At 44.1% G+C, this 27,620-nt stretch overlaps 1 protein-coding gene across 1 annotated transcript in view; it reads right to left on the reverse strand.

Annotated features, from left to right (window-relative positions):
* LOC140915208 (scavenger receptor cysteine-rich domain-containing protein DMBT1-like) overlaps positions 1-27,620 on the reverse strand; it is a 193,417-nt gene that overhangs the window by 103,931 nt on the left and 61,866 nt on the right. The window contains 6 exon segments of the mRNA XM_078853931.1: positions 5,765-6,072; positions 9,564-9,627; positions 11,065-11,176; positions 15,489-15,620; positions 18,740-18,983; positions 26,824-27,010. Coding sequence (XP_078710057.1) covers positions 5,765-6,072; positions 9,564-9,627; positions 11,065-11,176; positions 15,489-15,620; positions 18,740-18,983; positions 26,824-27,010 — 1,047 coding nt within the window.

The raw sequence follows: 27,620 nt of genomic DNA on the forward strand, positions 1-27,620 counted from the left end.
TCTGGGAGCTGACCTTGTTCGTGAAGACAGAGGCAAAAAAAGCATGGAGTACATTAGCTTTTTCCACATTCTCTGTCACTAGGTTGCCTCCCTCATTCAGTAAGGGGCCCACACTTTCCTTGACTTCCTTCTTGTTGCTAACATACCTGAAGAAACCCTTCTTGTTACTCTTAACATCTCTTGCTAGCTGCAACTCCAGGCGTGATTTGGTCTTTCTGAATTCACTCCTGCATGCCTGAGCAATATTTTTATACTCTTCCCTGGTCATTTGTCCAATCTTCCACTTCTTGTAAGCTTCTTTTTTGTGTTTAAAATCAGCAAGAATTTCACTGTTAAGCCAAGCTGGTCACCTGCCATATTTACTATTCTTTCTACGCATCGGGATGGTTTGTCCCTGTAACCTCAATACGGATTCTTTAAAATACAGCCAGCTTTCCTGGACTCCTTTCCCCCTCATGTTATTCTCCCAGGGGATCCTGCCCATCAGTTCCCTAAGGGAGTCAAAGTCTGCTTTTCTGAAGTCCAGGGTCCGTATTCTGCTGCTCTCCTTTCTTCCCTGTGTCAGGATCCTGAAGTCGACCATCTCATGGTCACTGCCTCCCAGGTTCCCATCCACTTTAGCTTCCCCTAGTAATTCTTCCCGGTTTGTGAGCGGCATGTCAAGAAGAGCTCTGCCTGTAGTTGGTTCCTCCAGAACTTGCACCAGGAAATTGTCCCCTACACTTTCCAAAAACTTCCTGGATTGTGTGTGCACCGCTGTATTGCTCTCCCAGCAGATATCAGGCTGATTGAAGTCTCCCATGAGAACCAGGGCTTGTGATTTGTAACTTCTGTGAGTTGCCTGAAGAAAGGCTCGTCCACCTCATCCCCCTGATCCGGTGGTCTATAGCAGACTCCCACCATGACATCACCCTTGTTGCTCACACTTCTAAACTTAATCCAGAGACACTCAGGTTTTTCTGCAGTTTCATACTTGAGTTCTGATCAGTCATACTGCTCCCTATCATACAGTGCAACTCCCCCACCTTTTCTGCCCTGCCTGTCCTTCCTGAACAGTTTATATCCCTCCATGACAGTACTCCAGTCATGTGAGTTATCCCACCAGGTCTCTGTTATTCCAATCACATCATAATTCCTTGACTGTGCCAGGACTTCCAGTTCTCCCTGCTTCTTGCATTTGTGTATAGGCACTTGAGATAACTCGCTGATCGTCTCTCTTTCTCAGTGTGAGGCAGGAGCCCTGCCCTCTCATGAGCTCCTGCTCTTGCTTCCTCCCGGTATCCCACTTCCCCACTTACCTCAGGGCTTTGGTCTCCTTCCCCCGGTGAACCTAGTTTAAAGCCCTCCTCACTAGGTTAGCCAGCCTGCTTCTCATTTCCTGGAGAACATCTTTGGCATAAATTACCCCATGTGCCTTTTACCCATGTATGAATCAAAAGTTAACTTTCACATCTCTAGAGTGGATCCAGGGGCTTTATTCTTCCTGGCTACTGCTAATGGCATGAAAGGGTTGAGGCTATAGATGGCAGTGAGGTGCTTCTACAGGGCCATCAGACTTACCTTCCTTCAAGAAGGAATAGTGTTTGAAAGGTCAGTCACTTGTCTGCAGTACATAATTAAGAAATGAGACTGAGTCACAGTATCACAAATAAATTACTGCCAAGTGTTTGTAGAATATTTTATTAATGTCTTTTTGATATTTTGGGGTTCACTCAGACCAGGAACGGATTCAGTCACCATACACCTTGTAATGCTGGGTGTCTTGTGGCTGTGCTGTTTTGGTTTATAGCTCTGACCCTACAACCTGCCAGCAGCCCACAAGCTGGCTTTGCTCAACTTGGTTAGTCTTTGCAGGCTTCTCTTTGTAGCCTTCTAGTCCCGCATTTGCCCCCAAATCATCCTACTTCAGGGGCCAGTCTCTCTCACTGAAGCCTCACAGAGAAAGTATTAAGTTCACTGTCCCTACACAGACAATAAAGCACTCCAACCTGTTACATTTCTAGAAGCACACACTTTACTGATCTTACACAGCACTGACGGTTTATAATAAAAACAAAACAAGCTTATTAACCGATGAACATGGTACCAAGTTAAAGGGATAAAATTGGAAATGGTTACAAGGAAATAAAAGTGAAAATATGTTTCTAAAAGACTAAAAATGAACCCAGCAAGATACAGTCTTTATTCAAGGTGGGTTCTCTCACTCACAGTCTCCTTTCCAGGGCTTTTTTCTGCCCAGCCTTACCAGGACCCATCACAGAGATCAAATCACTTGGTTTCTTTGTCTGCTAAGGTAAAGAATAAAGACAGAGTCTCCCTTTCTGTTCCTTATATCCCCAAAGGGATTGTCTGTGGTCATGTCGACACTACAGAGTTTTGCCAGTGCAAGTTACATCAGCGTACAGACGCCACAGCTGGTATATCACTTGGGCACGTGTATACTGGCTGCTGTGTCAGCAGTGCATGTACTCAGCAGGGGTGCTTGTACAGATGCTCAATGCAGTGCTCCATGGATAGGTATCCCACGCTGCAGCCTGCCATCATTCAGCACTGACTTTTGGGACGTTTTGGCAAATCATGGTGGGGTTCACGGTAACATTTTAAAGCGTTAATTCGCGCAGGAGTGCCAGGAAGCAAGGAGTCAACTAACTCCATCCCATAAGGTCATCTGTATCCCATAATTTTCACACCTTTTTTTCAAAATCAGACAAACCCGCACAACCCTCCTCACTGTCCACCAACTCTGACAGAAGCATGGATCCTACATAGCTCTGCACTATTGTCAGGTGTGTGGCAAGCACGGGGCTCAAGAGCCGAGTCTGCAGGGACTATGATTTCTTGGAGGACAGATTGCTGTGGGACATAGCGAGAACCAATTCAAGGTTGTTGGTGGCATTCATGAAGCAGCTGCAGATGGGCCTGAGAAACAACCACTCGCTGGTGGTATTGCATTGTAATGCAGGCTGGGGATGCCAAGATGTGGCTTAAGGATGTTTAGCTGCTCAAGGCCACATTCCTGGAACTGTGTGCCGAGCTTGTCCCACCCCTCCAGTGCAGAGAAACCAAAAAGAGAGCTGCACTGGCAATGGAAAAGCTAGTGGTGATTGCACTGTAGAAACTTACAATGTCAGGTTGCTACTGGTCAGTGGGAAATCAATTTGGCATTGGAAAATACACTGTGAGGCCATTGTCAGGCAAGTGTGCAGGGCCATTAATTGCATCCTGTTACGTAGGACTGTGACTCTCAGCAACGTGCAGGACATAGTAGAAGGATTTGCAGCAATGGGGTTCCTGAACTGTGGTGGAGCAACAGATGGCACATATATCCCTATTTTGGCACCAAACAACCTTTCCACAGAGTACATCAACAGAAAGGGCTACTTTTCTATCATTATGCAAGCAGTGGTGGATCACCAGGGATGCTTCACCAACATCAATGTGGGCTGGTCATGGAAGGCGCATGATGCTCACATCTTTAAGAACACAGGACTGTTCAGAAAGCTACAAGCAGGGACTGGCAGATTACTATTGCGAATGTTGAAATGCCAATAGCGATCCTGTGGGACCCAGACTATCCCTTGCACCCTGGACTGATGAAGCCATACATCAACCCCCTCTACAGCACCAAGGAAAGATTCAAATACTGCTCAGCAGGTACAGAAAGACAGTTGAATGTTCTTTTGGTAAATTGAAGGGATGCTGGCATTGTTTACTTACAAGATTGGATCTCAGTGAGAAAAATATTCCAATGGTTAGAGCTGCCTGCTGTGTCCTGTGTAATATCTGCAAAGCAAAGTTTCCACCAAGGTGGAGCACCTGTCTGCTGAGTTTGAATAGCCATATACAAGGACTATTAGAAGAGCTCAGTGTGGAGATTTGTGGCTGAGGGATATTTTGAAAGAGCACTGTAATAGTGAGCCACAGTAATTTGTTTCTATGTACTGTGCTCTACCTGGTTATCCTGTTTTGAGGCCTGTTAGGAATTGTGTGGTGGTTTGTTTACATGTATGAATTTAACACTGTCAGTGCACTGCAGTAACAGGTAATTGGTTGCCTTCAGAAGTGCTGAGCGCTCAGCAGCATATGGGGTGAATTATGTTCTAAATAATAGAATAGAATTGTATTTCATCACAAAAAACTCAGAAAACTCATGCATTTATAAAACAAATACATTAAAAACTTAATAAATTAATAGAACAGAACTTATGAAGGTGAAAGAACATGAATATCCATTTCAGCTATACAAACACCAACCATAGCTTTTCACAGGTCAGTGTATGTGAAGCTATGGTTGTCTTTAATGTCTCCTGAGGTGGAATGGTAGGGGTAGTGAGGTGGTCCTTGATGCCATGTGAAATGTTGGCGAAGTATAGAGAGGTCTTGCAATGGAGTTCTCAATGAGCTGCAGAAGGAGGCAAGCTCGGGATTTTTGAACTTCTAGGTCCACCAGAGTCTGCCGCATCTGTGTTTGCTGCTGGAGAAGCCCTATTATGTCCTGGTGCATCTCTCTCTCCTTTTCCTGCTGGGACTTCTGGGCCTTTCTCCTCTCCACTCTTTCCTCCTCCATACTATGTGCAGTGTTGACCCTCCAGGCCCTGGGCTCATGGTCTGATGCAGCTTTGGCTTGCAGAATCTCATTGAACAAGACATTCAGATTCCTCTACTTTCTCTTCCTTAGCTGACTCAGTCATTCTGCTGAAGCAGAGGGAGTCCACCTCAAGGTCACAATGGCTGAAGCTGCCGACAAAACATACAAAGAGTTCCATTGCCAGGATATTAAGAATGGAAAGCGAAATTTAAGATTCAGAATTCCTGCCTTCCCCCTTGCTCCCTTAAAGAGTTAAACAAGACAAGCTTACTGACATTTCTGCTTTGGAGTTCTTGATCCCCAGTTCCACTCTCAGCTCGAGCAATGGTGAGTATGACCTGCTGGGGTGAGGGAAATGCAGAGGGAATTGCTCAGTTGCATGAAACTATGAATATAGGGCAATGGCACTGAATACTGACCATTTTTCACAGACAATGGTGATTTTAATTGAAATTTCACTCCCAAGGGTAACAAAGGCAAAGAGCACAGCAGCTGCTGGTGTCCCTAAGCCACCCAGGCCCATATGCTGCTAGCGTGTTTACTGCAATGGTGCCTGCCAAAGTTATCAGTAACTGGCATGGGAAAGTGGCCTACTGCGGAGGAAGAAATAAGGTTGCCATTCCTAGAAACCTTCAGGAGAGGATTGCAGAGTATCTCCATGGAAGAGGCGATGAATCACTTATGATTACCTGTTTTGTTAATTCCCTCTGGAGCACTTGGCATTGGCCAGGCTCTTGCTTGCGTATTTATACCTGCCTCAGGAAATTTCCAATACATGCATCCGACAAAGTGGGTATTCACCCATGAAAGCTTATGATCCAATACGTCTGTTAGTCTATAAGATGCCACAGGACTCTTTGTGGACAACAGGTACTGGGCTAGATGGACCATTGGTCTGACCCAGTATGGCCATTCTTATATTCTTAAGTGTCATCAAGATCTCATAGGAGAATTTAAGGGGCATCCCTGTGTAGATAAACTACTCTGCATGCCCCTCTCCTTTCCTAACTCTACAGGGCAATGAAAAGCAGATAACAACACTACCTCTCTTTGTTGTACCTGAACCTCTTCTAGTACAAGTAAGTTAATGAAAAGTTGACAGCTGTGGCCTGTTAAGTTGGGGGTGCCATCACTCTAATCGGAAATACATTTACACACTTACTTAAGGATCCTTACCCAGCATCAGGCCCATCTGTGCTCAACTGCCAGGACTGACTAGATTGTGGTGGAGTCTGAAACAGGTCCTGGCTTGCAGCATAGCTGGACCCCCCGGTTGCATGTCCCCCTTCTTCCTCCTCCACCTCCTCCTTGTCCTCGCTGTTCACTCCAGGGGCTTGTGACTCGGCTCCTGTGGCTGTATCAGTGGTGATGTACAGGGTGGTGATGGGGTCTCCACCAACTATGGCATACAGCTCATTGTAAAAGCGGCAGGTCTGCGGCTCAGCACTGGATTGAATGTTGGCCTCCCTTGCCTTCTGGTATGTCTATCGCAGATCATTCACTGTCATGTGGCACAGTTGATGGTCCCTGTCATAACCCTCCTCCTGCATCCTCCACGCAATCTGCTTGTAGAGGTCCACCTTTCTACAGCTGGTCTGTAGCCGTGCTTGCATAGCCTCTTCTCCCCACAGTCTGAGGAGATCCAGTATTTCCTGCCTACTTCAAGCTGCAGTGCGTCTGGAGCATGTAGCCAGCATGGTCATCTGGGCAGTTACACACAACAGTGGAGACTTGCTAGGTACTCTCACCAAACTGGGCAATCAGGAAAAGACCATTCAAAAATTCATGAGGCTTTAAAGTTGGGGGAGGCATCCAGTCCATGTGACCATTGGACAGTAGACCAGAGCAGTCAGTGTCAGGTATTGTGGGACAGCTGATGGAGGACTGCTAGGGTCAACATATGAAACGCAGTGCTACAGTCATGCTGAGTTAACCTAAGTACATCGACCATGGCGCTAGGCCACTCGGGCAGGTGATGTTACTATGTCAGCATAACGGGGCACTTACATTGGTGGGAGACTAACGTAAGTGTAGACATGTGCACAGCTAGGTCAAAGTTAGTTGCCTTACATCAACATAACTTTGTAGTGTAGAGCAGGTCTGTGTCTTACAAGTCAGGAAGGCCTCCTGAGGATTCAGTCTCCTGTGTCTCTCTGGAGTGCAGGAGCCATGTTAATTCTCTGTCTCTTGAGTTCAGGATCAGGATAACCACTGCTAGTTTAGCTGCATGGCTTTTTATACTGCAAATATGTAAATTTAGGTAAACCCACATTCCTTTGCCTAGGACAGACCTGTTTAACAACTTTACCTAGGCAATGATATTAATACCCAGCAAGCGATTAGCTTTTATATGATACCCTACATAATGCTTTTTGGATAAATATCATGACAACAGAGTGTTGGGTGTAGTGAGTTGGATGGGTCTGATGAGAGACAGAGTACCCTATGCCAGTGAGCATCAAGGGCTCTTAGGAGCACATTATTGATAAGATTTTAGGGGGAAAACTAGTGCTGGGTTCCCCCTGCATTTCCACAACTGCTCCTGTGAACATTTTTGCCCCTGATCAATGTCACACACAAATTCAGTACAATGTAGACAACAAATTCAGTCTTCGCTATTCAACCTTCAAAAGACAATGGCTCATCACTAAGGCTACGTTTTAGTCACAGGTATTTTAATAAAAGTCATGGACAGGTCACAGGCAGTAAACAAAAATTCTCAATCCGTGACCTGTCCATGACTTGTACTATATATCCCTGACTAAATCTTGGGTGTTCTGGGAGTGGTGGCTCAGAGGCGCTGCTGGTGCTTGGGGGAGTGGCCCAGGAGCACCATGGGTGCTTGAGGGGAAAGCCCAGGGGCACCACAGATGCTCAGGGGAGCGGCCCGGGGGGCATCATGGGTGCTCAGGGGGCAGCCCAGGAAGGAACTTGTGGGGTGTTGGCGGGGCTTTCAGGCTCCCTACCTGGCTCCTCGCGACCCCCTGGAAGCAGTGACATGTCCCTCCCTCAGATCCTAGGTGGAGGCACGGCCAGGAGCTGCTGCACACTGCCTCCACCCTGCGCACCAGCTCCATAGTTCCCATTGGCCAGGAACCGTGGCCAATGGGAGCTGCAGGGTTCATGCCTGCGGGTGAAGGCAGCTCGTGGAGCCATCTGGCCATGCCTCCACCTAGCAGCTGAGAGAGGGACATGTCACAGCTTCCGGAGAGCTCCCTGAGGTAAGCACTGCCCAGAGCCCTCACCCCCAATCGTGCCCCAGCCCCAGCCCTGAGCCCCCTCCCACACCCAAACGCCTACTGCTGCTGGGGGAGGTGGATGCGGTGTCCCAAGACTGCCTCAGCAGTGGCAGGTGCGGCTGGCCCAGGGGCTGCCCGAGCTGCTCAGGTGGCCCCCAGGCCAGCTGCATCAGCTGCTGCAGAAGTCCCTGAAAGTCACAGAATCTGTGACTTCCATGACCTCCATGATAAACTCGCAGTTTTACTCATCACAGAGTATAATCTCCATTGGCACTGCCAGTGACAGTGAGATTGTGGAAATCACCACAGTTAGAGCTATGCAAAATGTTAGCAGTGAAACCTGTAGCCAACACAAATTCATCTCTCTTTGTTTTTCTATCACAAATGCAAGTCAAAAACTCAGACCATGTTTACTGAAAGATTTGTTAAACTACATGAACCTTTCCAGAGAACCAGGGCTGGCTGATTTCTTTGCATGAAGTCATGAACAAATCTGTAGATTTTACACAAAATCAAGTGAAACTCAGTGGTTTTTAGTTAATTTCACAATAAGACTCCATGTTCATTGGAACCTGAAATGCAGTGTGGACAAGTAGAGGTTGAACTGAAATTAAAAAATATTTGTATATGAATTCCTCACTGAGTTTTGCATAGCTATAATCACAATTATATTTCCAGTTTAAACCTGAATTCTTCTTGTGCCATCAGACATTGCTTTGCCATGAACAACGTTACAACATCCTTGTATAGTAGAGATCCCCAAACTGTGGGGAGCTCACCCCTAGCGGGCTTGGAGGAATATCTGGAGGGGTGTGGCGAAGCCCAGGACAGCCCCAATGTGGGGTGGGAAGGGAGCACCACCCAGCCCTTCTCTACCCCCAAGCTCTGCTCTGGTCTCACCTCCAGCCACATCCTTGTCTCCTGGCCCAGAGCTGGCCCTGTCCCCATCCTTGGCGTGGTTCCACACCTGCCCCAGTCTTGGCTCCTAGCCACAATCCCACTTCTGGAGCCAAACCCATACCCCTAGTGTATCCCCAGCATTGGTTCCCTTACCCCCGTCTGCGCCACCCCCACCCCCCGAGCCGTGGCCCCACTCCTGGCCCCAGCTCTGGTGGCTGGGGGAGCATGGACAGAGGTAAGGGGACGGCGTGACCCTCAAAAGTTTGGGGACGACCGCTGTATATTATATCATTACGTAAACTGTCTCAAATACATTTTATGAGAAACAAGACCATTGTTTCAGATGTGGAGGCACAATGGCAGGCAGATTTGGTGGATATGCACCAGTTCTCCAAAACCAACAGTGGTTTTAAGTACAACTTAACAGCGATAGACATTCTATCTAAATATGCCTGGGCCTTAGGCCTAAAAGACAATAGAGATAGCGAAGTATCCAACACCTTTAAAGCTATTTTCAGCAAAGGTCACATGACTCAAAATTACAAACCAATCAGCCAAAAGAATTTTTAAACAAACCTTTAAGCAGATTGTTAAAGCAGTGTGATGTTCACCATTTTGTTACTAATAATGAAGTCAAAGAGTGGGTTGTGGAGTGATTTAACAGAACTTTAAAATCTAGGATGTGGAGCTATTTTACATCTCCCCATACCTTTTGCCACACTGATGTGTTACCTGAGTTTATAAAGAGTTACAACCAGAGCTTTCACAGAACTATACGTACCAGACCCACTGATGTTAACTCCTCAAATTCTCTGAAGGTATGGAAAATGGCTTACCGAGACAGTTTTAAAATAAAGCCAGTTGTTGCCCCTTTTAGTAAAGGCAACCATGTGAGACGATCTAAAATCAAAGGAGTTTTCGAAAAGGTTATGAACAAACATTTAGCAATGAGTTATTTATAGTGGATGAAGCCTTAATCAATGTATACCAATTCAAAGATTATGGAAATGAGAGTTACTGGATCTTTTTACCCTGAAGAATTACAAAAAGTTAACCCCAAAGAGGACAGGATTTACAGGATTGAAAAAGTTCTAGCAGAGAAAGCAAAAGGGAGAAGAAAACAGCTTGTGGTGAAATGTTTGGATGGCTCAATATGTTTAACAGGTGGGTAGAAGCTTCTCAACTCTGACATTTAGACATGAAAGAAAACAATTACTCCTGCAAAGAGGTGTGGGGAGAGGGGCGGAAATTAGTCATGGCAGCTTTTATATCTCTTTGCCTTTCAATGCCAGCTCTGGGATTTCCCCAAAATACCAACTTGAACTTTACAATACAGCTAATTAAATCCTTGGATCTCCTGGGGGCCTGAGAGGTGGGGTTAGCAGAAATAAAATACCCACACACCTGGAACAGTATCAATGAAGACATCCCTTTCAAAATCACTTTTGGAGCTAAGAGATGGAGTTTCACCCTACAATAAGGCTGTTACTTGTCCATATCCGAATTACCGGACTACATGAACAGTACTGTGGCTAGTCATCCAGGACCACTTACGGTGGTCATGAACTATGACCCTGTGGGTAGAAAAGTTAGACTTAAATCCCCCAATGGTGCTTATACATTTTCTACCAGCACAGAGCTAGCTAATATTCTGGGTTTGGGCCCCAATCACAGTGTCCAAAAAATCCCCTTCTCAGCAGACATTACAGGAGGAGTTCAGCTCCTTGTATCTATACATGGACATTGTTGAGCACCAGCTTGTGGGGGACTTTTCCATTCCTCTGTTACGCTGCATCCACATCTGAGGAAGGAACAACAAATTTGTCACCATCATCAATGATAAACCACATTTCATCACTGCAGGAAATGTCAGATTGACACCATCACCACTGAAATAAAAGATAGACCAGAACAGAAACACCTCATTTTACTTTTCAAGGTGGTCATCAAGCTGCACCTGCATTCTCAGAGAGAGCAAAGTTTTTAAAAAGCAAAACATTATGGTGACCCTAAAAAATTACGGGGACTCCACTGTTTACAGAAACTACTACAAGCCCAGACTGGATATGCCCTTCCTCAATATCATGGGGCCCCTGTGATGTTTAGGGTGGCATGGGTGGAATATTCCATAGCCTCTTTTGAAAAGCCATACAGGTTTGGAGGAAGTGGCTAGAGATTGTTAAATCCCATCTAAAAACAGCAACTCAAAACATAGCTAGAGAGGTGGTAGGCCACATCTCCTGAGCTGTTCTGGAGAAGGTGGGTACTCCATCTGCACAGGAGGGATCGGGACTGATGCACATTAAAAGGAGGAAAAGAAAGAGAAATGCGTCATACCCACGATGCATTGGTCCCCCAAAACCCTTTAAAAGAAGGGCTTTGACGCACAGGGCCAGCCACAAGTGAAAGTCCAGGAGGAAGCCTGGGAGAAAGAGGAGATGCTCTGCACCTGATAAAAGAAATATATTTTAATCAGCATGGCTTTTGTTCACGGAGGCTGCCCCCATCAACTTTTTTTATAGCAGGGAATGGCATACATTATATGGATTTAAACAACAGACTGCTGGACCACTGTTACAAGATTGTAAAAGAAGATGGAAATACCCTCACCAGAGTGGCCAAGGTGGGTCTGGTGAATTACCCCATGGCATCTCTATTCAGTCAGTTGGATGTCACATTGGGAGACCAACTCATAAACCAAAGCAACAACTGTTACACTTACCCTTACAGGACCTTTACAGAATCAGTGCTCAATTACAGCGACAACACCCTTGACACAACAATTTTCCATTGTCCTGTTTTACAAAGGCACTCCCAGAGAATGTGAAGCAACAGAGCTGGATGGTGAGAATCTAGGATTTGTGAGGTGGGCAAACCTGATGACCTAGAGCAGGACTGTTGGGTCGTCTACACAGCGACCTGTTTTTTCAAGAAAAGCTTTTGTTGAATGGCGTGGATGTGAAAATTAAACTGACACACAGTAAAGATACCTTCTGCATAATCGGCAATGCCACCAAAGGCTTTAAACTGTGGACATAAGTATGGGTGGCCCTGTGCATCCATCAGGGGAATGCGGAGGCCCTGCTTACCGCTAATGAATGACACTTACTGAATGGGGGAGGCAACATAGTGACAGATGATGTGGAAAAAGCTGAAGTACTCAATGATTTTTTTGCCTCGGTCTTCACAAACAAGGTCAGCTCCCAGACTGCTGCACTGGGCAACACAGCATGGGGAATATGTGAGCATCCCTCAGTGGTGAAAGAACAGGTTAAGGACTATTTAGAAAAGCTGGACATGCACAAGTCCATGGGCCTAGATCTAATGCATCCAAGGGTGCTGAGGGAGTTGGCTGATGTGATTGCAGAGCCATTGGCCATTATCTTTGAAAATTTGTGGCAATCAGGGGAGGTCCTGGATGATTGGAAAAAGGCAGATATAGTGCCCATATTTTAAAAAGGGAAGAAAGAGAACCCGGGGAACTACAGACCAGTCAGTCTCACTTCAGTCCCCGGCAAAATCACGGAGCAGGTCCTCAAGGAATACATTTTGAAGCACTTGGAGGAGAGGAAGGTGATCAGAAACAATCAAAATGGATTCACCAAGGGCAAGCCATGCCTCACCAACCTGATTGCCTTCTATGATGAGATAACTGGCTCTGTGGATATGGGGAAAGCAGTGGATGTGATATATCTTGACTTTAGCAAAACTTTTGATATGGTCTCCCACAGTATTCTTGCCAGAAAGTTAAAAAAGTATGGATTGGATGAATGGATTATAAAGTGGATAGAAAGCTGGCTAGATTGTCAGGCTCAATGGGTAGTGATCAATGGCTCGATGTCTAGTTGGCAGCTGGTATCAAGTGGAGTGCCCCAGGGATCGGCCCTGGGGCCAGTTTTGTTCAACATCTTTATTAATGATCTGGATGATGGGATTAATTGCACCCTCAGCAAATTTGCAGATGACACTAAGCTGGGGGGAAGAGGTAGGGTCCAGAGAGACCTAGACAAATCGAAGGATTGGGCCAAAAGAAGTCTGATGAGGTTCAACGAGGACAAGTGGAGAGTCCTGCACTTAGGAAGGAAGAATCCCATGCATTGCTACAGGCTGGGGACCGACAGGCTAAGCAGCAGTTCCACAGTAAAGGACCTGGGGATTACAGTGGATGAGAAGCTGGATATGAGTCAGCAGTGTGTCCTTGTTGCCAGGAAGGCCAATGGTATTAGGCTGTATTAGTAGGAGCATTGCCAGCAGATCGAGGGAAGTGATTATTCCCCTCTATTCAGTTGAGGACACATCTGGAGTATTGCGTCCAGTTTTGGTCCCCCCACTACAGAAGGGGTGTGGACAAATTGGAGAGAGTCCAGCAGAGGGCAACAAAAATTATTAGGGACATGGGGCACATGACTTACGAGGAGAGGCTGAGGGAACTGGGGTTATTTAGTCTGCAGAAGAGAAGAGTGAGGGGGGATTTGATAGCAGCCTTCAATTACGTGAAGGGGGGGGGTTCCAAAGAGGATGGAGCTAGGCTGTTCTCAGTGGTGGCAGATGACAGAACAAGGAGCAATGATCTCAAGTTGCAGTGGGGGAGGTCTAGGCTGGATATTAGGAAAAACTATTTCACTTGGAGGGTGGTGAAGCACTGGAATGGGTTACCTGGGGAGGTGGTGGAATCTCCATCCTTAGAGGTTTTTAAGGCCCGGCTTGACAAAGACTTGTCTGGGATGTTTTAGTTGGTGTTGGTCCTGCTTTGAGCATGGGATTGGACTAGATGACCTCCTGAGGTCTCTTCCAACCCTAATATTCTATGAATGCTAAATACCCCCTTAATTGCTCCAACTGGTAGCTAGGCACCAGGTACAATTTTTCTGCATACTCGGTTATTGATTGGTCAAAAGCCACATTATCAGAGGTCCAATAAACCCCACTGGACTGCTTCACTAGACACTTTTTTCTTTCAAATGAGACCCATTTATTACAAAGTTTTTATAAATTTGCATCGCTTTTTCAGCACACACTCTTGATTCTGTGTCAGAGGTAAGTTGCCTTTTAAGGTATTGAGTGCTATTTCTGAGATTGCCACTACTAAATCATCAGAGGCCAAATGCCTTTTAGCCTTCCTCTGCTGTGGGGACAATTTGCTAAGTAATTTTAAAAGAATCAGGTTTCTCTTCCCACAGTTAGACCTGTTTTCGCTCTGCAGCCTCAGCAGTTAAAAAAGACATGCTGATAATTCATCTCTTTTATGCTTGGCTGTTGTTCTTTTCAAAGTATAAACCACCAGCCAGTCTGGAGAGAAAAGGCTGGTTCTTAATCTATAAGCATCTGGTATAGAAGCATTTAAATCCACCACCAGGTAGCCATAAGGTTTTTTGATAGTGTGACTGGGGTCCCAGTGGGGGCCAGCAGAGGTCACTCAATTAGGGTGAACTGTAAAGAATGGAGCAGATAATCCCCAAAGCTGGTGGATAGTTTCAATACTTAAATTTACCAAACCAGCATAAAACAGCTTCTTTATTACCTCATTGGCTGCCCAGAAGCTAAAAACACAGTTCCCTTGAAGTAACCCAGCTTCAGGCCTCCATCCAGGTACCCAGGTCAAATATGACGAAAATTTCTGAAAATCTTATTTCATCATATAAAAGAAAAGGTTCTACCAATCCCAAAGGATCAGACATATTACCTCCCAGGTTAATGAATATTCCAGATCTTACCCAAATACATGCATACAGCCAATTCTTATTAACTAAACTAAAATTTATAAAAAAACCAAAAGAGAGTGAGGTTAAAAGATCAATATACATTCAGACAGGTGTTCAGTTCTTGAGGTTCAGATACATAGCAGCTATGGTGCAAAGAGTTCCTTTAGAATTTAGTCCACAGGTTATAGTTCAATGTTCAATATCACCTTCAGGGAGTACCAGCATAATTGGGATCTCAATCTGGCGACTCAAACTTCCTCTGATGAAGCTTAAGCAGATCTGAGAGAAGGATTGTGACCAAAGGATTGTTTTATTTCATGCCTTCTTTGACAAGTTGGAGTCCCTTGGGGAACAACAGGTAATTAGGGTGCCTTTGAAGTGGGTCCATCACCAGTACTTAGCTATACAAATTAACATAAGATAATTGCCTGTTTCTCCACCATTGACCAATGATTTGCTGTACATTTCGAAGAGAAATGAATATAGAGATATCCCGTGTTTACAATTCATTTAAATGCTAGGATGTTCTTTTGATCTCTGAATTATCAGAATACAGCATAGACAGGGACAGTTGATTACATTGTTGACCACTACCCATATATATGTAAATACACAAAAACACAAACATTATCTCCCCGCATGTCTTTAAGGGTTAGATCTGAGTCATTTATTTTGCAGGATGTTTAACCCTTTCTGGCCATGCGTCACAGGTAGCATCCTCAAAAGCCTCTAGAAAGAATTGTGCCTTGCTGGGGTACATGTGCCGAACAAGCATAGTGAATTGCAATTTATCCTGGGGTTTTTGAACAGAACCATGTACTTTACATTTAGGTTAATTGTGCAACATTTTTTTCTCTGACAAAATATGTTCTGAACTATACACCTAATGCTCAGGTTCCTATGATGCACACACTTGGTAAAGACTCTCTCAATTTCATCTCTTTCACAAGCAGAGTCCCTCAAATCTTCTAATAATCATATTATTCATAATCATATTTACCGGTGATGGTTAAAAGCATCAGGCAACCCCCTCCACAAAATTGATAAAAGGGTATTTACCAAGCAGTTCTTCGTACAGAGGTTGCCAGCAATTGTAACACCGCACAATATTCTCAGGCACAACAGACAACTTTCGCTCAACTTTATCCAACACATTTTTAATAAAGTAGCTTTTCCTGTTGTTACTAGGCCCTGCAAGAATTACAGAAAAGGGGGGTTTCCACCATGTATCCATTTTCAAAAACCATAGGGCAGGGTTTTAAACCCTTCTCTGATGACCATCTTGTTGTAAACAACTTTCTGTGGTTTCTTAAGGGTCTTTTTCTCTATTTGCCATTGATTTTTGATCCTTACAATAGAGGGCTGCTGCACCTCTAACTTTTTTGGGGTGTCCTCTCCTGGGTTTATGCTACAGCCCAGGAGAGGATCTTTCAGTCTGTCAGAGCTGATCGTTTCACAGATAGCTACATTCAGGGTAATCCCTTGACTTTCATACCAGGCCTTTCTTCCCGACAGCTTGGTACTCATAAGTTTTTGGACCAGCTGACACAAACTCTGTGATGCGTTGATATGGTGCGGGGGATGGGGACAACCTGAGCCTGAGAAGGAGCCAGAATTTACCAATGTACACTGCCAAAGAGCCACAGTAATATGTAATTGTTATATATGTATTTGTAGTTGTATATATATGCACGCACATAATTCACATAACTCCTCACTTAAAGTCGTCCCGGTTAACATTGTTTTGTTGTTACGTTGCTGATCAATGAGGGAACATGCTCGTTTAAAGTTGCGCAATGCTCCCTTATAACGTCGTTTGGCAGCCACCTGCTTTGGCCACTGCTTGCAGGAAGAGCAGCCCATTGCAGGTACCTGGTGGGGGCTTGGAACCAGGGTGGACCGGCTGCCCCCCATCAACTCCCCGCTCCCCTAAGTTCCCTGGGCAGCAGCCGTCCAGCAGGCTATCAATTGCCAACAGTTCAGCTGTCCCTCCCCACACTGCCATGCCATGTGCTGCTCCTGCCCTTTGCCTTGGAGCTGCTCTCAGAGTCTCCTGCTTGCTGTGCGGTGGAGGGGGGGAAGCAGAGGGGAAGGCTAATGTCAGGATGTCCGCCTCCCCCCTGCTTCTGCACCTCACTTACCCCATCTTCCATAGAGCATGGGGGGACACACAACAGGGCTCAGGACGGAGGGAGCTTCCTGTCAGCAGCTGCCATCTCAGCTTGCTGATTAACTTAAAAAGGCAATGTACTTAAGAGTGGGGTCAGCATACTTAAAGGAGCAATGCACATCTCTCTCTCTCTCTCTCTCTCTCTCTCTCTCACACACACACACACACACACAGGGTCTGTCTCTGTCTGCCATGCTGTCTCCCCTCCCTCCATTCGTGCTGCCTTGTAGAGCGTAAGGCTACATTAACAATGAGTTAACCCTTGAGGACTCAGCCAATGATGATGCTAGTTCATCATTTAGCAGTAAGGCATTCCCTGGGAAATATCCCACCCTCTGACTCCACCACCTCAACCAAGCTTCACAATCATCATCGCTGTGTACAGTAGTAAATTGTTTGTGTAAAACTTATACTGTGTGTGTGTGTATATATAGTCTTTTGTCTGGTGAAAAAAATTTCCATGGAACCTAACCCTCCCTATTTACTATTAATTCTTATGGGGAAATTGGATTCTCTTAACATTGTTTGGCTTAAAGTAGCATTTTTCAGGAACATAACTACAAAGTTAAGCAAGGATTTACTGTACATAATTTGATCATGTATATTTTATACATTTATGATGTATAGTAAACGATAATAATAAAAATTTACCCTTTTACTTTGTGGGACTTCTGGCAATCCTTGCTTTCAACAATTCCCTTGAAGTTTGGTTTGTGTTCAATTGTGCTCACACGCAGCAGTTCTCTTAAGTGGCTGTCTGTCAATACGGATCAGTGCTTGGATTTCACATGTTTGAGTGCCGAGAAAACAGATTCACAAAGATAGCTCGAGGCAAACATCGAGATTAATTTTAGGACTGTACCACTGATGTTGGGGTATTTACCCTTTGGTATATATTTCCAGAAAGTAAGGGTCCCCTCTGTCTTCTGAACAGATTTCAATTTGTCATCTTCCAAAAGTTCTGTTATTTCCATCTGGGATGTTGCTTCATCAGTGACTAAGTGGGCTTCAGACTAAAAGGGTCAATCAGAAATTTGATTTGAGATCTTTTCCGCTGCAAATCTTGGACTCTTTCCTCAAAACTGTCCTTAAGATCTTTAATCATGCTCACATGTCTAGTTGTGCTCCATTTTGGGGGTTCTGCTGCATCATCTTTTGATCTGGCTTGAAGTTGTGACATTGAGGGAAAGTGTGTCACCTCTCCCTCAAGCTTTTGTCTGTGAAACAACTGCAGTTTGTTCATGAATGCAAATACGCTTTGCACTAGATCAAACAGCAATCAGAATTTTCCTTGTAAGTCCACATTTAGTTTATCCAAATGCAGCAGCATGTCTGCATAAAATGCCAAATCTAGAACCCATCCAGGATCTGTAAGCTCGGGGTGTATTCTGTGCGTCTCCTCCATAAACAATTTTACTGGTTCCAGGAGCTCAAAAAAAAGGGGGAAATAACTTTACCTCTCAAGAGGCATTGAACTGCGCAGTGAAATGACAAATTGGCAGGGGAGTAGTCTTCATCCAGTTCTTCAATTAGATTTTGAAATTGTCTGTGACTGAGTGCATTGGAGAGAATGAAATTCACAATGTGCAAGACAGGTTTCATGATGTGATCAAATTTGAGATTTTTAGATACCAGTTGTTCCCGATGAATAATACCGTGAAATGTCCAAAATTCAGGAAAGCTGTCATCAGACTTACAAAGCTCTACTAATCCATTCGCAGATCCCCACATGGACGGAGCCGCGTCTGTAGCAATGACATTGAGCTTCTGTAAAGGCAAGTTTTTTTCGCAACTACCAACATAAACGCCTCTTTTAGATCTTGTCCACGAGTTATATCCTTTAGTGACAAGAGATCAAGGAGTTCTTCCCTAACAACACAGTAATCAGATACAGTGTGGACAAATACCGATAATTGAGGTTTATCCTGTGCAAGGCACGACTCATCCAAAGTGATGTTCAAATACTCACACTACTGAAGTTGCAATTGCAGTTGTGATTCGATGTCACTGTTCAGGTCAGAGATTCTGTATTCTATTGTGTGGCATGAAAGCTGCAGGCCATAAATTTTCTTCTATAGATTCTCATTTTCTGGTGACAGTATTGAAATCACATCAGTGAGGCATGTTTTTATAAACTCACCTTCAGAGTAGGGCTTGTTCGCACGGGCTATGTGCCCGACCACATAATAGGAGACTAACGTTACAGTCTGTGATCGTTTGGCAAATCTGGTGAAGAACTGGGCTTCTACATCTGTTTGTTTTTTCAAAGTTTTCCGTTTTAAAGTGCGGAGTTCAGAACCTTGTGGGAATTTTTGACCCATCTGTGTATGGCTCGAAGTGAAATGACACTGCAAGTTTGACGATTTGAACTGAGATACACACGTCTGGCAAAGAAGACAGATGGCCTTACCATTACGTTCAACAAAAGAGCACTTATTCTCCCATTCCTGTTGGGAGCCTCGATTTTCATCTGTGTATTTTCTTTTCCATTTGCATTTGCCTTCCATTGTTAGATGGTGTAAAAAAATTTTGATAAACATTTCCACAGCAGCACAAACAGTGTTTATACTTCCATTTCTGAGTCCAAACTGAGTAATGTGCTCGCCGCGAGCAGTCACATAATGTCACAAGGGTGACATGACATAACGGATATGGAAGCTAGTCACCCTGTGCCAGTGAAAAGATTCAAGGAGACACATGCGCCAGTCACCCTTCATTTTCACAAATATCACCAAGTCTGTGTCATGCCACAGGCACCACTCTTGCAACCTATCTAACAAATTGTATAGTTCTAAGCATGTGTAAGCAGTGGTGGACCAAGCTATGAAGATGTTGGTATTGCCAGAGACTGTGTGCATGCTTCCAAGACACACAAGCTGTTTCACCATCAATAAACTCTCAGGATAAAACTTCTAAACAGGAGGAAAATAGGTACTGAAAGAGTTCATCAGGGTCTCTCACAGTGCTGATATTGAGTGGCTTTGTTCTTTGCTTCTAAATACCCCACAGAGAATTTAAAAACAGTTTAGCAATTTGGCACTTTGCAGGGTTAAACATGATCTCATGTTGGCATAAACAAATACCTTCTTTCTGGTAGAAATCATTAGCATACTTATTTTGTTTTTCTTTATCTGTCCTCCAGCTGGGATACCCAGAAGCCTCTTGTTTCTGACGTAGGTGTAATTTTATATACTGTGAAAAGAGTTTGTCAGATTTTTCTTCAAAATGCAGGATTTCATAGGTTTTCGCCACCACACACCCCTTCACTATGGCTACGTTCAATTCCACCATGCACCAAGTCCCCAAGATCACCCTCTCCTTGTCAGTATGGGTGCATGTCTGCTGCTGCTCAGTTTCTGCACAGGTTTGGCATAGGTGACAATGGGGAAAATAGGCCTCATGAGGTGTACACTTAACTTTTGCAATTCCAAAATAATTTGTGAAGGGTCCAGATTTGTCATGATGAGATCAGGGTGTCTGATTGGGTATTCTTTGGCTTTGTTTATGAAAGGGTACAGGCTGGTCAAATCATAATAGTGGATTTCTTCACTGGGGTTAGGTTTGTAATACAGGCAGATAGAGTTAGTCCTCCCCCTAAAAAAAGCATCTTGAGGTACCAAAGGCTAAGGTAACTGGACAATGGGGGCAGACAATGGGAGGCCATCACATTAGTCAATCTGCCTCATGAGAGCTCGTGTCATAACCATTCAGCCAAGAGTAGCCTAGAATTCCCCCTTACCTGTAAGGGGTTAAGAAGCTCAAATAACCCGGTTGGCACCTGACCAAAAGGACCAATGGGGAAAGAAGATACTTTCAAATCTGAGGTGGGGGGGCTTTGTTTGTGCTCTTTGTTTTGTGTGTTTTTCTCCGGACTGAGGGGAGTCAGTCAGAAATCCATCTCCTCCAAACAATCCTGAACAAGTCTCTAATATTACACAAATAGTAAATAAAAGCCAGGCACGGCATGGTAGATTATCTTTTGCTTTAGCTTGTGAATTTTCCCTTTGCTAGAGGGAGGTTTATTCCTGTTTTTGTAACTTTGAAACTAAGTCTAGAGGGGGTTCCTCTGTGTTTTTGAATCTTTTGTTAACCTGTAAAGTTATCTTCCATCCTGATTTTAAAGAAAGTGATTCTTTTACCTTTTCTTTAAATAAAATTATTTTTTTAAGAACCTGAGTGATTTTCAGTGTCCTAAGGACCCAGGGGTTTGGGGTCTGAGCTCACTTTGTAACCAATTGGTTAGGATATTATTCTCAAGCCTCCACAGGACATGGGGTGAAGGGGTTTGGGGGGGGATATTTTGGGGGAATAGGAATTCCAAGTGGTCCTTTCCTTGAATCTTGTCTAAATCACTTGGTGGTGGTAGCATACCGTCCATCCAAGGACAAGAGATTTGTGCCTTGGGGAAGTTTTTAACCTAAGCTGGTAGAAATAAGCTTAGGGGGTCTTTCATGTGGGTCCCCACATCTGTACCCCAGAGTTCAGAGCGGGGAGGGAACCCTGACAGCTCGGGTCTTGGGTTCTAGTGTATCAACTGCTAGGCTAGGCCAAAGGGCTCCCCTCAGTCACTCCCTTCTCCTCTTCCTCCTCAGAACTGTTGCTGATATAGCACTTTCTCTGCAGGTGATTGAATACCCTTGGAGCTAAAACAAATTCCAAAGTTCTCATGATGGTAGTGAAAGAGTCCAAGTTTCCTCTTAGCATTTCCACGATTTCTGAAAAACATGTTCTTGAAATGAGATGGTCTCTTTGATGCAGCATTGAAACTTCCGGGGTGGTGCTGCCAGTCAGCCAACTGCTGAGGTCCAGAGATCAGGGATTCTGGATTAGACCCTTGTGCTATAACTATTCTGATTGGTACACATTTCCCTTCAGGGACAATCTAAATGGATGAAATCCTCGCCGATTGGTAGAGAGCAATGGGGAGAATTCTTCGAAGGATCACACAACCCTCTTCCAGGCATGTCATCCTGCCCCAGCACTTGCCCCGGTTGGTCAAATCTGTTTTTGGGGTATTCCATGGTAGATGGTGGAGGGAAGAGTTCTTAGAGAGGTCACACGCCACCCCTTTTTTCCAGTCACATGTCATTCTCAACCCCATTCTCAAGTAATACGGTGACAGGTGGGAGGGACATTATGTAGCAAGGGGTGGTGTCAATGTTTGACAGACAGACATTCTACTCCTTTTACTACTACTTACAGTATGTGCTTGACTTCTTTTTTGTAATGCTATATTCTATATTAACTATGTGAAGGTGGCAAAAATTATTGGCGAACACTCATTTGAAATCATTGCTCTTGGATTCTGTCACATATTATTTGCTGCTCCTAAATGGATTTGTGTTTCAATAATGTTTAATAAATATATTACTTCTTAAGCACTCAGAAAAATACTAGTTGCCTCCTGAAACATGCTAAGATACTGTCTCTCCCCTCACTAGTACACAGTCTGAATGCAGCAAAGTACAGAAGCAAGAGTCATAAAAGGGGCAAAAGAAGAGAAGAGGGTACAAATGATACAGTGAAAAGACCATGTGCACACTTAGTCAGACACATACGCAGCTTGTGGGTTCTCTACACTTACACTGTTTTCTTCTTTACCACACTTCATGCAGGTCAGATGGCATAAGTCAATATTTTAGAGGGATTTAAATGTGGCAAGGGAGGTGTTTTGACAAACAAGCTTGGACAGATGTTCCATAGCAGGGGAGCAGTAAAGAAGGTACAAAAATAACATCATTTAAAGGAACATAAAAAGCATGCATGTTGCAATGGAATGGGGAAATGCAAAAAGAAAATGATCAGAGATACAGTTTGAAGCCTTGAAAACAAAACACAAGAAGCTTAACTGATAAACCTGTAATAGGGAACGGCTAAGGCTATGCTTAAAACATCAAGTAAATAGAATGCTGGTTCTTCTGTGTTCAAATAACCATATTTGCATATGAATAAAGAAATCCATGCATGAACAAAATCATTTGTCACTCACTACTCACAATTCCCCTGTTTCAGACATCTAGGCAGGAAAAAGAACCAATACTGAATGGTTCGGCTGACCAATTGAACACTGATTAGTGAAGCAAAAACAACCCAGAGGACAATATTTCTTCTCTTAAACTCTTCAAACTATTATGAATAGCAAATAAATTAATACAAAATCCATTCACAAATGGTTCAAGCAGAAAAAAAGGGCTAAATTGGTCAGGTAATTTATTCACAGTACATAATTCTGCCAACTCTGTTCTTCAAAGTGTTTGCATTTGCTTTCTCATGGGTTAGTTTTAGGAAAATTACATTGTCAGACAAGACCTGCACAGTTAGCATGAATAAATAAAAACCTATATATTGGCAGATTAATTTGTACACTTATTGTACTAAACACACTTTCCCCCTTCCTAGCCATGGTGTCTCTTATCATAGATAGATTTTTATGGGCACTTTGTTCTCTTTGGCTTTTTCTAATCATCTTGAGGTATTTTTCAATTCACTGTACTGCAAAACAAACTCCATTCTGCTGAAATCTCTGTACTGTCAGCATTCTCTGACATTAAGGTCAATTTATTGTTAGTAGCTTTTTTCTAGTCATGGTGTCTTCAGTGAAGTTCATCTGGAAACCATTTAAAGGGCACATAAGATTAACCAGATATTAACTTCTACAGCTTTAAGAATATCCCTGTCTGAAGAGGTAATTCACAACCTTGTCAATGAGGGAATGGCCCTCAACGCTTTTTGAGGCACAGCTTTAAGAAATAGTAATGAGGCAGTGTGGTTCACCAGATATAGCATGGTCTTAGAAGTCAGCACTCTTGGGTTCTACTTCCTGGTTCTGCCCCTGAGTTTGCTGTGTGACCTTGAGCATGTCACTGAGGGTGCAATGTTGCTCCCAATCAAGTCAATGAAAAAATTTCCAGAGACTTCAATGGGGAAGGATCAAAGTTAGAATGTCATATTTATAGGAGCAGGCTGACTCTGAACCTCTGACCTACAGCAGTTACAAAGGCATAAATGGAATGGAATTTCCCCAGTTATTTCCTCATCTTTTTATATTATATATGTGTGTGAAATCGTGATTAGCACATCAGGAAGCTCAAGCCACCAGAAGAACAGAAACAGTCTATGTGAACAGACTGCAGACATATCAGAGACCACTGCTGATAGCATATCAAAACCCTGTGTTTTCAGACCCACTACCTGATTGCAAGTCACCAGTGACAGCTCAGAAGAGGCCAGGGCTACATCTGCTTATGGACCATCCTAAACTCAGATTGTACACTATCTGCTGTCATAATACCAACATTTCCCAGCATTTGGAATTACAACCAGTTGCTCCAAGAAGCCTGGTGCCAGTTAATTCAGTCTGTCCTATACTGGATTTCAGTTGGTTAATATAGAACCATTGATTTATCAAATATGAAGATAGTGATGATTTATCTGTTGATCAAGCAAATTGATGTCTGATGTGTAGCACCAGTTATGTATTTATTATATTGTTCTATTACAATAGTCATGCAAGAAAAGATCTCAGGTCAAAAGTGCCCCAGGGCATTGATCGGACTTTTGTACTCAACTAATTTATTCAACAGACAACTCCATCTCATGAACCCATTCATAAACTCATCCAACAATTATCAAAGTAATCTGTAAAATTTGTAAAAGTCACAGTGTGTTTGTGGACAATTCATGAACAAAAAGAAAAGGGCTAAATTCACTGTGTAATTCACTCACCAGCCTAGGACAAACAATTGACCACACCCACTTCAGTTTGTAGCCCTTTGTTCAAGGGTCTGGTTATCCTTCATCTCAAAAAAAGGGGAAATGGAACAATAACAAAAAGCAACAGTCCTGTTCTGAGCTGAGATTGTGAGACCCTCTGGCCTCTGATAACTAATGGGCTGGACCATCCATCAGGCTATGGGTGACTGCAGGGCTTGCCTCTCTTCTCACAGCCTTCTTCTGCAGCCACAAGATAGTGGACTCTCAGCCCTCCCCAAGCGCCAGGCAGCCTCACAGAGCTGCAGTGTTCCTTTGTGTGTCCTGGCTCAGAATCCTCAGACCCAATCACGAAATGTGTCCAGTTGGGTCAAATGATTCCCAGCACCTGCTTGTTGTGCTCTTCTCAATAACAGGATCATCTACTTCCTGCTTCCCTGGGCTCTTAAAGGGGCAGACCACCCTCTTTCACACTATTTTTTTCTTTTTAGGGAGAATTGTTTACACCACTCTAGTCTTTGCCTTTATCTTCTCTCTCTCTGCTTTGTCCATCCACCCATTCTCAAGCTTGGCCCAGACATCCACTTCCTCTGGTCCTGCCCTTAATCATTCAACACCCTTTGGAGGAAATCCACCATTACAAATTTCCCTCTTCATTTAACTCCCACACCTTCCTTGTTAAACAACTCTGCTTCCTCCCTTGCTAGCTCATGTGCCTACTGTCCCCATGAGCTGTTCTCTATGTCTGATACTCTCCCCCATGCTCCTTTCCTCCAAGGAAAAGGGCTGAGATTGAGGAAGACTTGGGGTGGCAGTAGCAGGTTGCCCACAGAAGATAAAATGCCAGGTGCAATATTCTGAATTGTAAAAGATTGTATAGCCATTTTCAAAGGAGAGGGAAATGCAAAACGACGCCAAGTGCCTGCTCAGATGAGGGTGTGGAGAGGCTGCTGGATGTGCAGCAGTGGGGTTGTGCCTGGGCAGCTGAGGAGGTTGGTGATGGGACAGGTGAGTATTAAGAGCAATGTAAAGAGCTGCACAGAGGAACAAGTGCAAGACAAGAAGTTGTATTGGTCCTATAAAACTCATGAACTACGCTACACATCCTTGAGTGCATCTATTAGCCCCTTATCTAACTATTGACACATAGAGAGAGATGTAAGAGAACTCCTGGAACAGGGGAGTGGTTGGAAGCTGGGGAAAGGGAGGGAAAGCTTAGGACAAGTGGCTGAGTCATGGGGTGAAGGGGTTGACGCTGTGGAAAGAGGAGTTGAGAGACGGAAACCTTGACCCAGCATTGGATTCTTTATTTTGTTTCCCTATCAGGTATCCTGCCTTCCTGGCTTGTATCCTACAGGGAGAGCAGCAAGAGGGGATCTGATGCCATGCCAGCTCCTGGTGGGTAAGGAGAATCACTTTAGAGAAATAGTTGCTATGGGCCTGCAGCCCATATGCCTGCATGAGAACTCACCTGGTCTGCAGGCCAGAGTCACATGTGAGCTGCATGGCTTTTGCTAGGTGTGGAAATCCAAGCTCATCTCTGTTTTACGTGGTTTACTACCAATAAATACACAAAGATAACAAAAATCAGATACGTGAAGTTTATTTAAGCAAGGCGTAGCTTCGAAATTAGAAAGGCTTTGATGCAGTCCTGAGATGGTTCACTGCACCTCCCATTACACTGCAAATACTCCACCTGCTGTAAAACAATAAAATGAACTCCTGAGTTTCAACAGAATGAGAGATAAAAGATCAGCAGGAATGGACAAGGCAGTAATTTCCTGCTTCCCATCAGCAGGACCAGACTGGCAGACCAAGCAGCTTGGACAATATCTTTTGAGAAATCCTCAAAGATGTTGTGCATGAGATACATACACACAGCATCTAATATGGGGTGCTATTGACAATTAAGATCCTTAGCCTTATTTTCAGTACACGTTTTTCCTTCATCAAACCAAATTCTCAAAAAATTTCAAATACAACAACATCTAATCCAGCAGTAGAATTTTTACCATAAATCTGGGGGAAACCGGCAAGGGATTTTATAGATTTGATAGCATGAAAATTCCCTACCTACTCACTCTTTCAAAACATTCCTAACTTTTTGGCAACCAGTCTCTGAAAGAGAGATATTGTTTACAATGCTTTTTTTTTTAAACCTTATCCTGACATGCTTCACTCGTAGCAGTCTCCATTCATAATTTTAGGTGGTTTCTGCACAAATACTGATATTTCATATTATTTACACCTGTGAAGGAAATAATAGACCTACATATTATTAATGCACATATTCTCAATCCATATAACCTACATTCATTCTTGGAAATCTAAGTGTTTCTATGCTTGAACTTTTAAAGCAAACTATTTAAGCGCAGCTCTCCCCAGATCCACACCTACCCATTCACCCAACAAACCCTCCCTACTCACATTTTTCCCCATTGCATCAATATTTTGCCCATCTCACTCTCCCTTCTGCCTCCTACCAGATAGTTTTAAAATCTCTCTCCCTCTTACCTCCTCAAACATCTTCTCGTTGGCCACAAGTGTCACTCTCTCAGGAGGGTCAGGGTCTGCCTTGCCGAAAGAGGAGGAGTGGAAGCAGTCCTCCGTGTCTTTCTCCATGCTCATGCCCTTGTCCATGTCTTCAAGCCTCATGCCCTCTGCTGGTGGATGGATATGACTTCTGTTCTCATCTGACCAGCTGAGAAGTAGCCAATTGGAAGAAGGTGCCACTGCCAGGGGGGCTATATGAGGCACTGAAGTGCTGCACTCACAACATTACAATGCTTTGGGGATCCAGATGTTCTGGAGTTCTGTTGAAATTGAGAGAAACCCCCACTTTCAATAGGACTGTCGGAGATACTGAGACTGTCTTGCAAACCCAACTCAATCCCTTCAAAATAAAACATCTGATCATTGAATTCTCATAGACTTCTGTCACTTCTGGGGTGCTTCCACTTGTTACCTCCTGGGAACCACGTTTAGAGCAGTTAACGCTGGTGTTCCCCCTGCCTCCCTCAGAACCAGACAAATTATTTACAGACTCATCAGTCAGTCTGCCTGCAAGGTGCAGACCCGTGGGCTTCTGATCCTTTAGCCACATGCGGACATATGTCATAAAACTGTTCCAGCCCAAATATTTCATACAACTGGTCCGTGGTAGTGGTTCCAGATCCCTTTCCCATTTGGGGAAGTAATCCCGCATCTGGTTAGCCACTTCTAGGTAAATGACACCCTTATACTTCAGCCCCCCTCAAAACCTTTTCCTGTTAACTTCAGGGGTCAGTTCAAATCACTAGCTTTCTCAAAGG

Source organism: Lepidochelys kempii, chromosome 7 (genome assembly GCF_965140285.1).
Source record: "Lepidochelys kempii isolate rLepKem1 chromosome 7, rLepKem1.hap1, whole genome shotgun sequence".
Classification (NCBI taxonomy): domain Eukaryota; kingdom Metazoa; phylum Chordata; order Testudines; family Cheloniidae; genus Lepidochelys; species Lepidochelys kempii.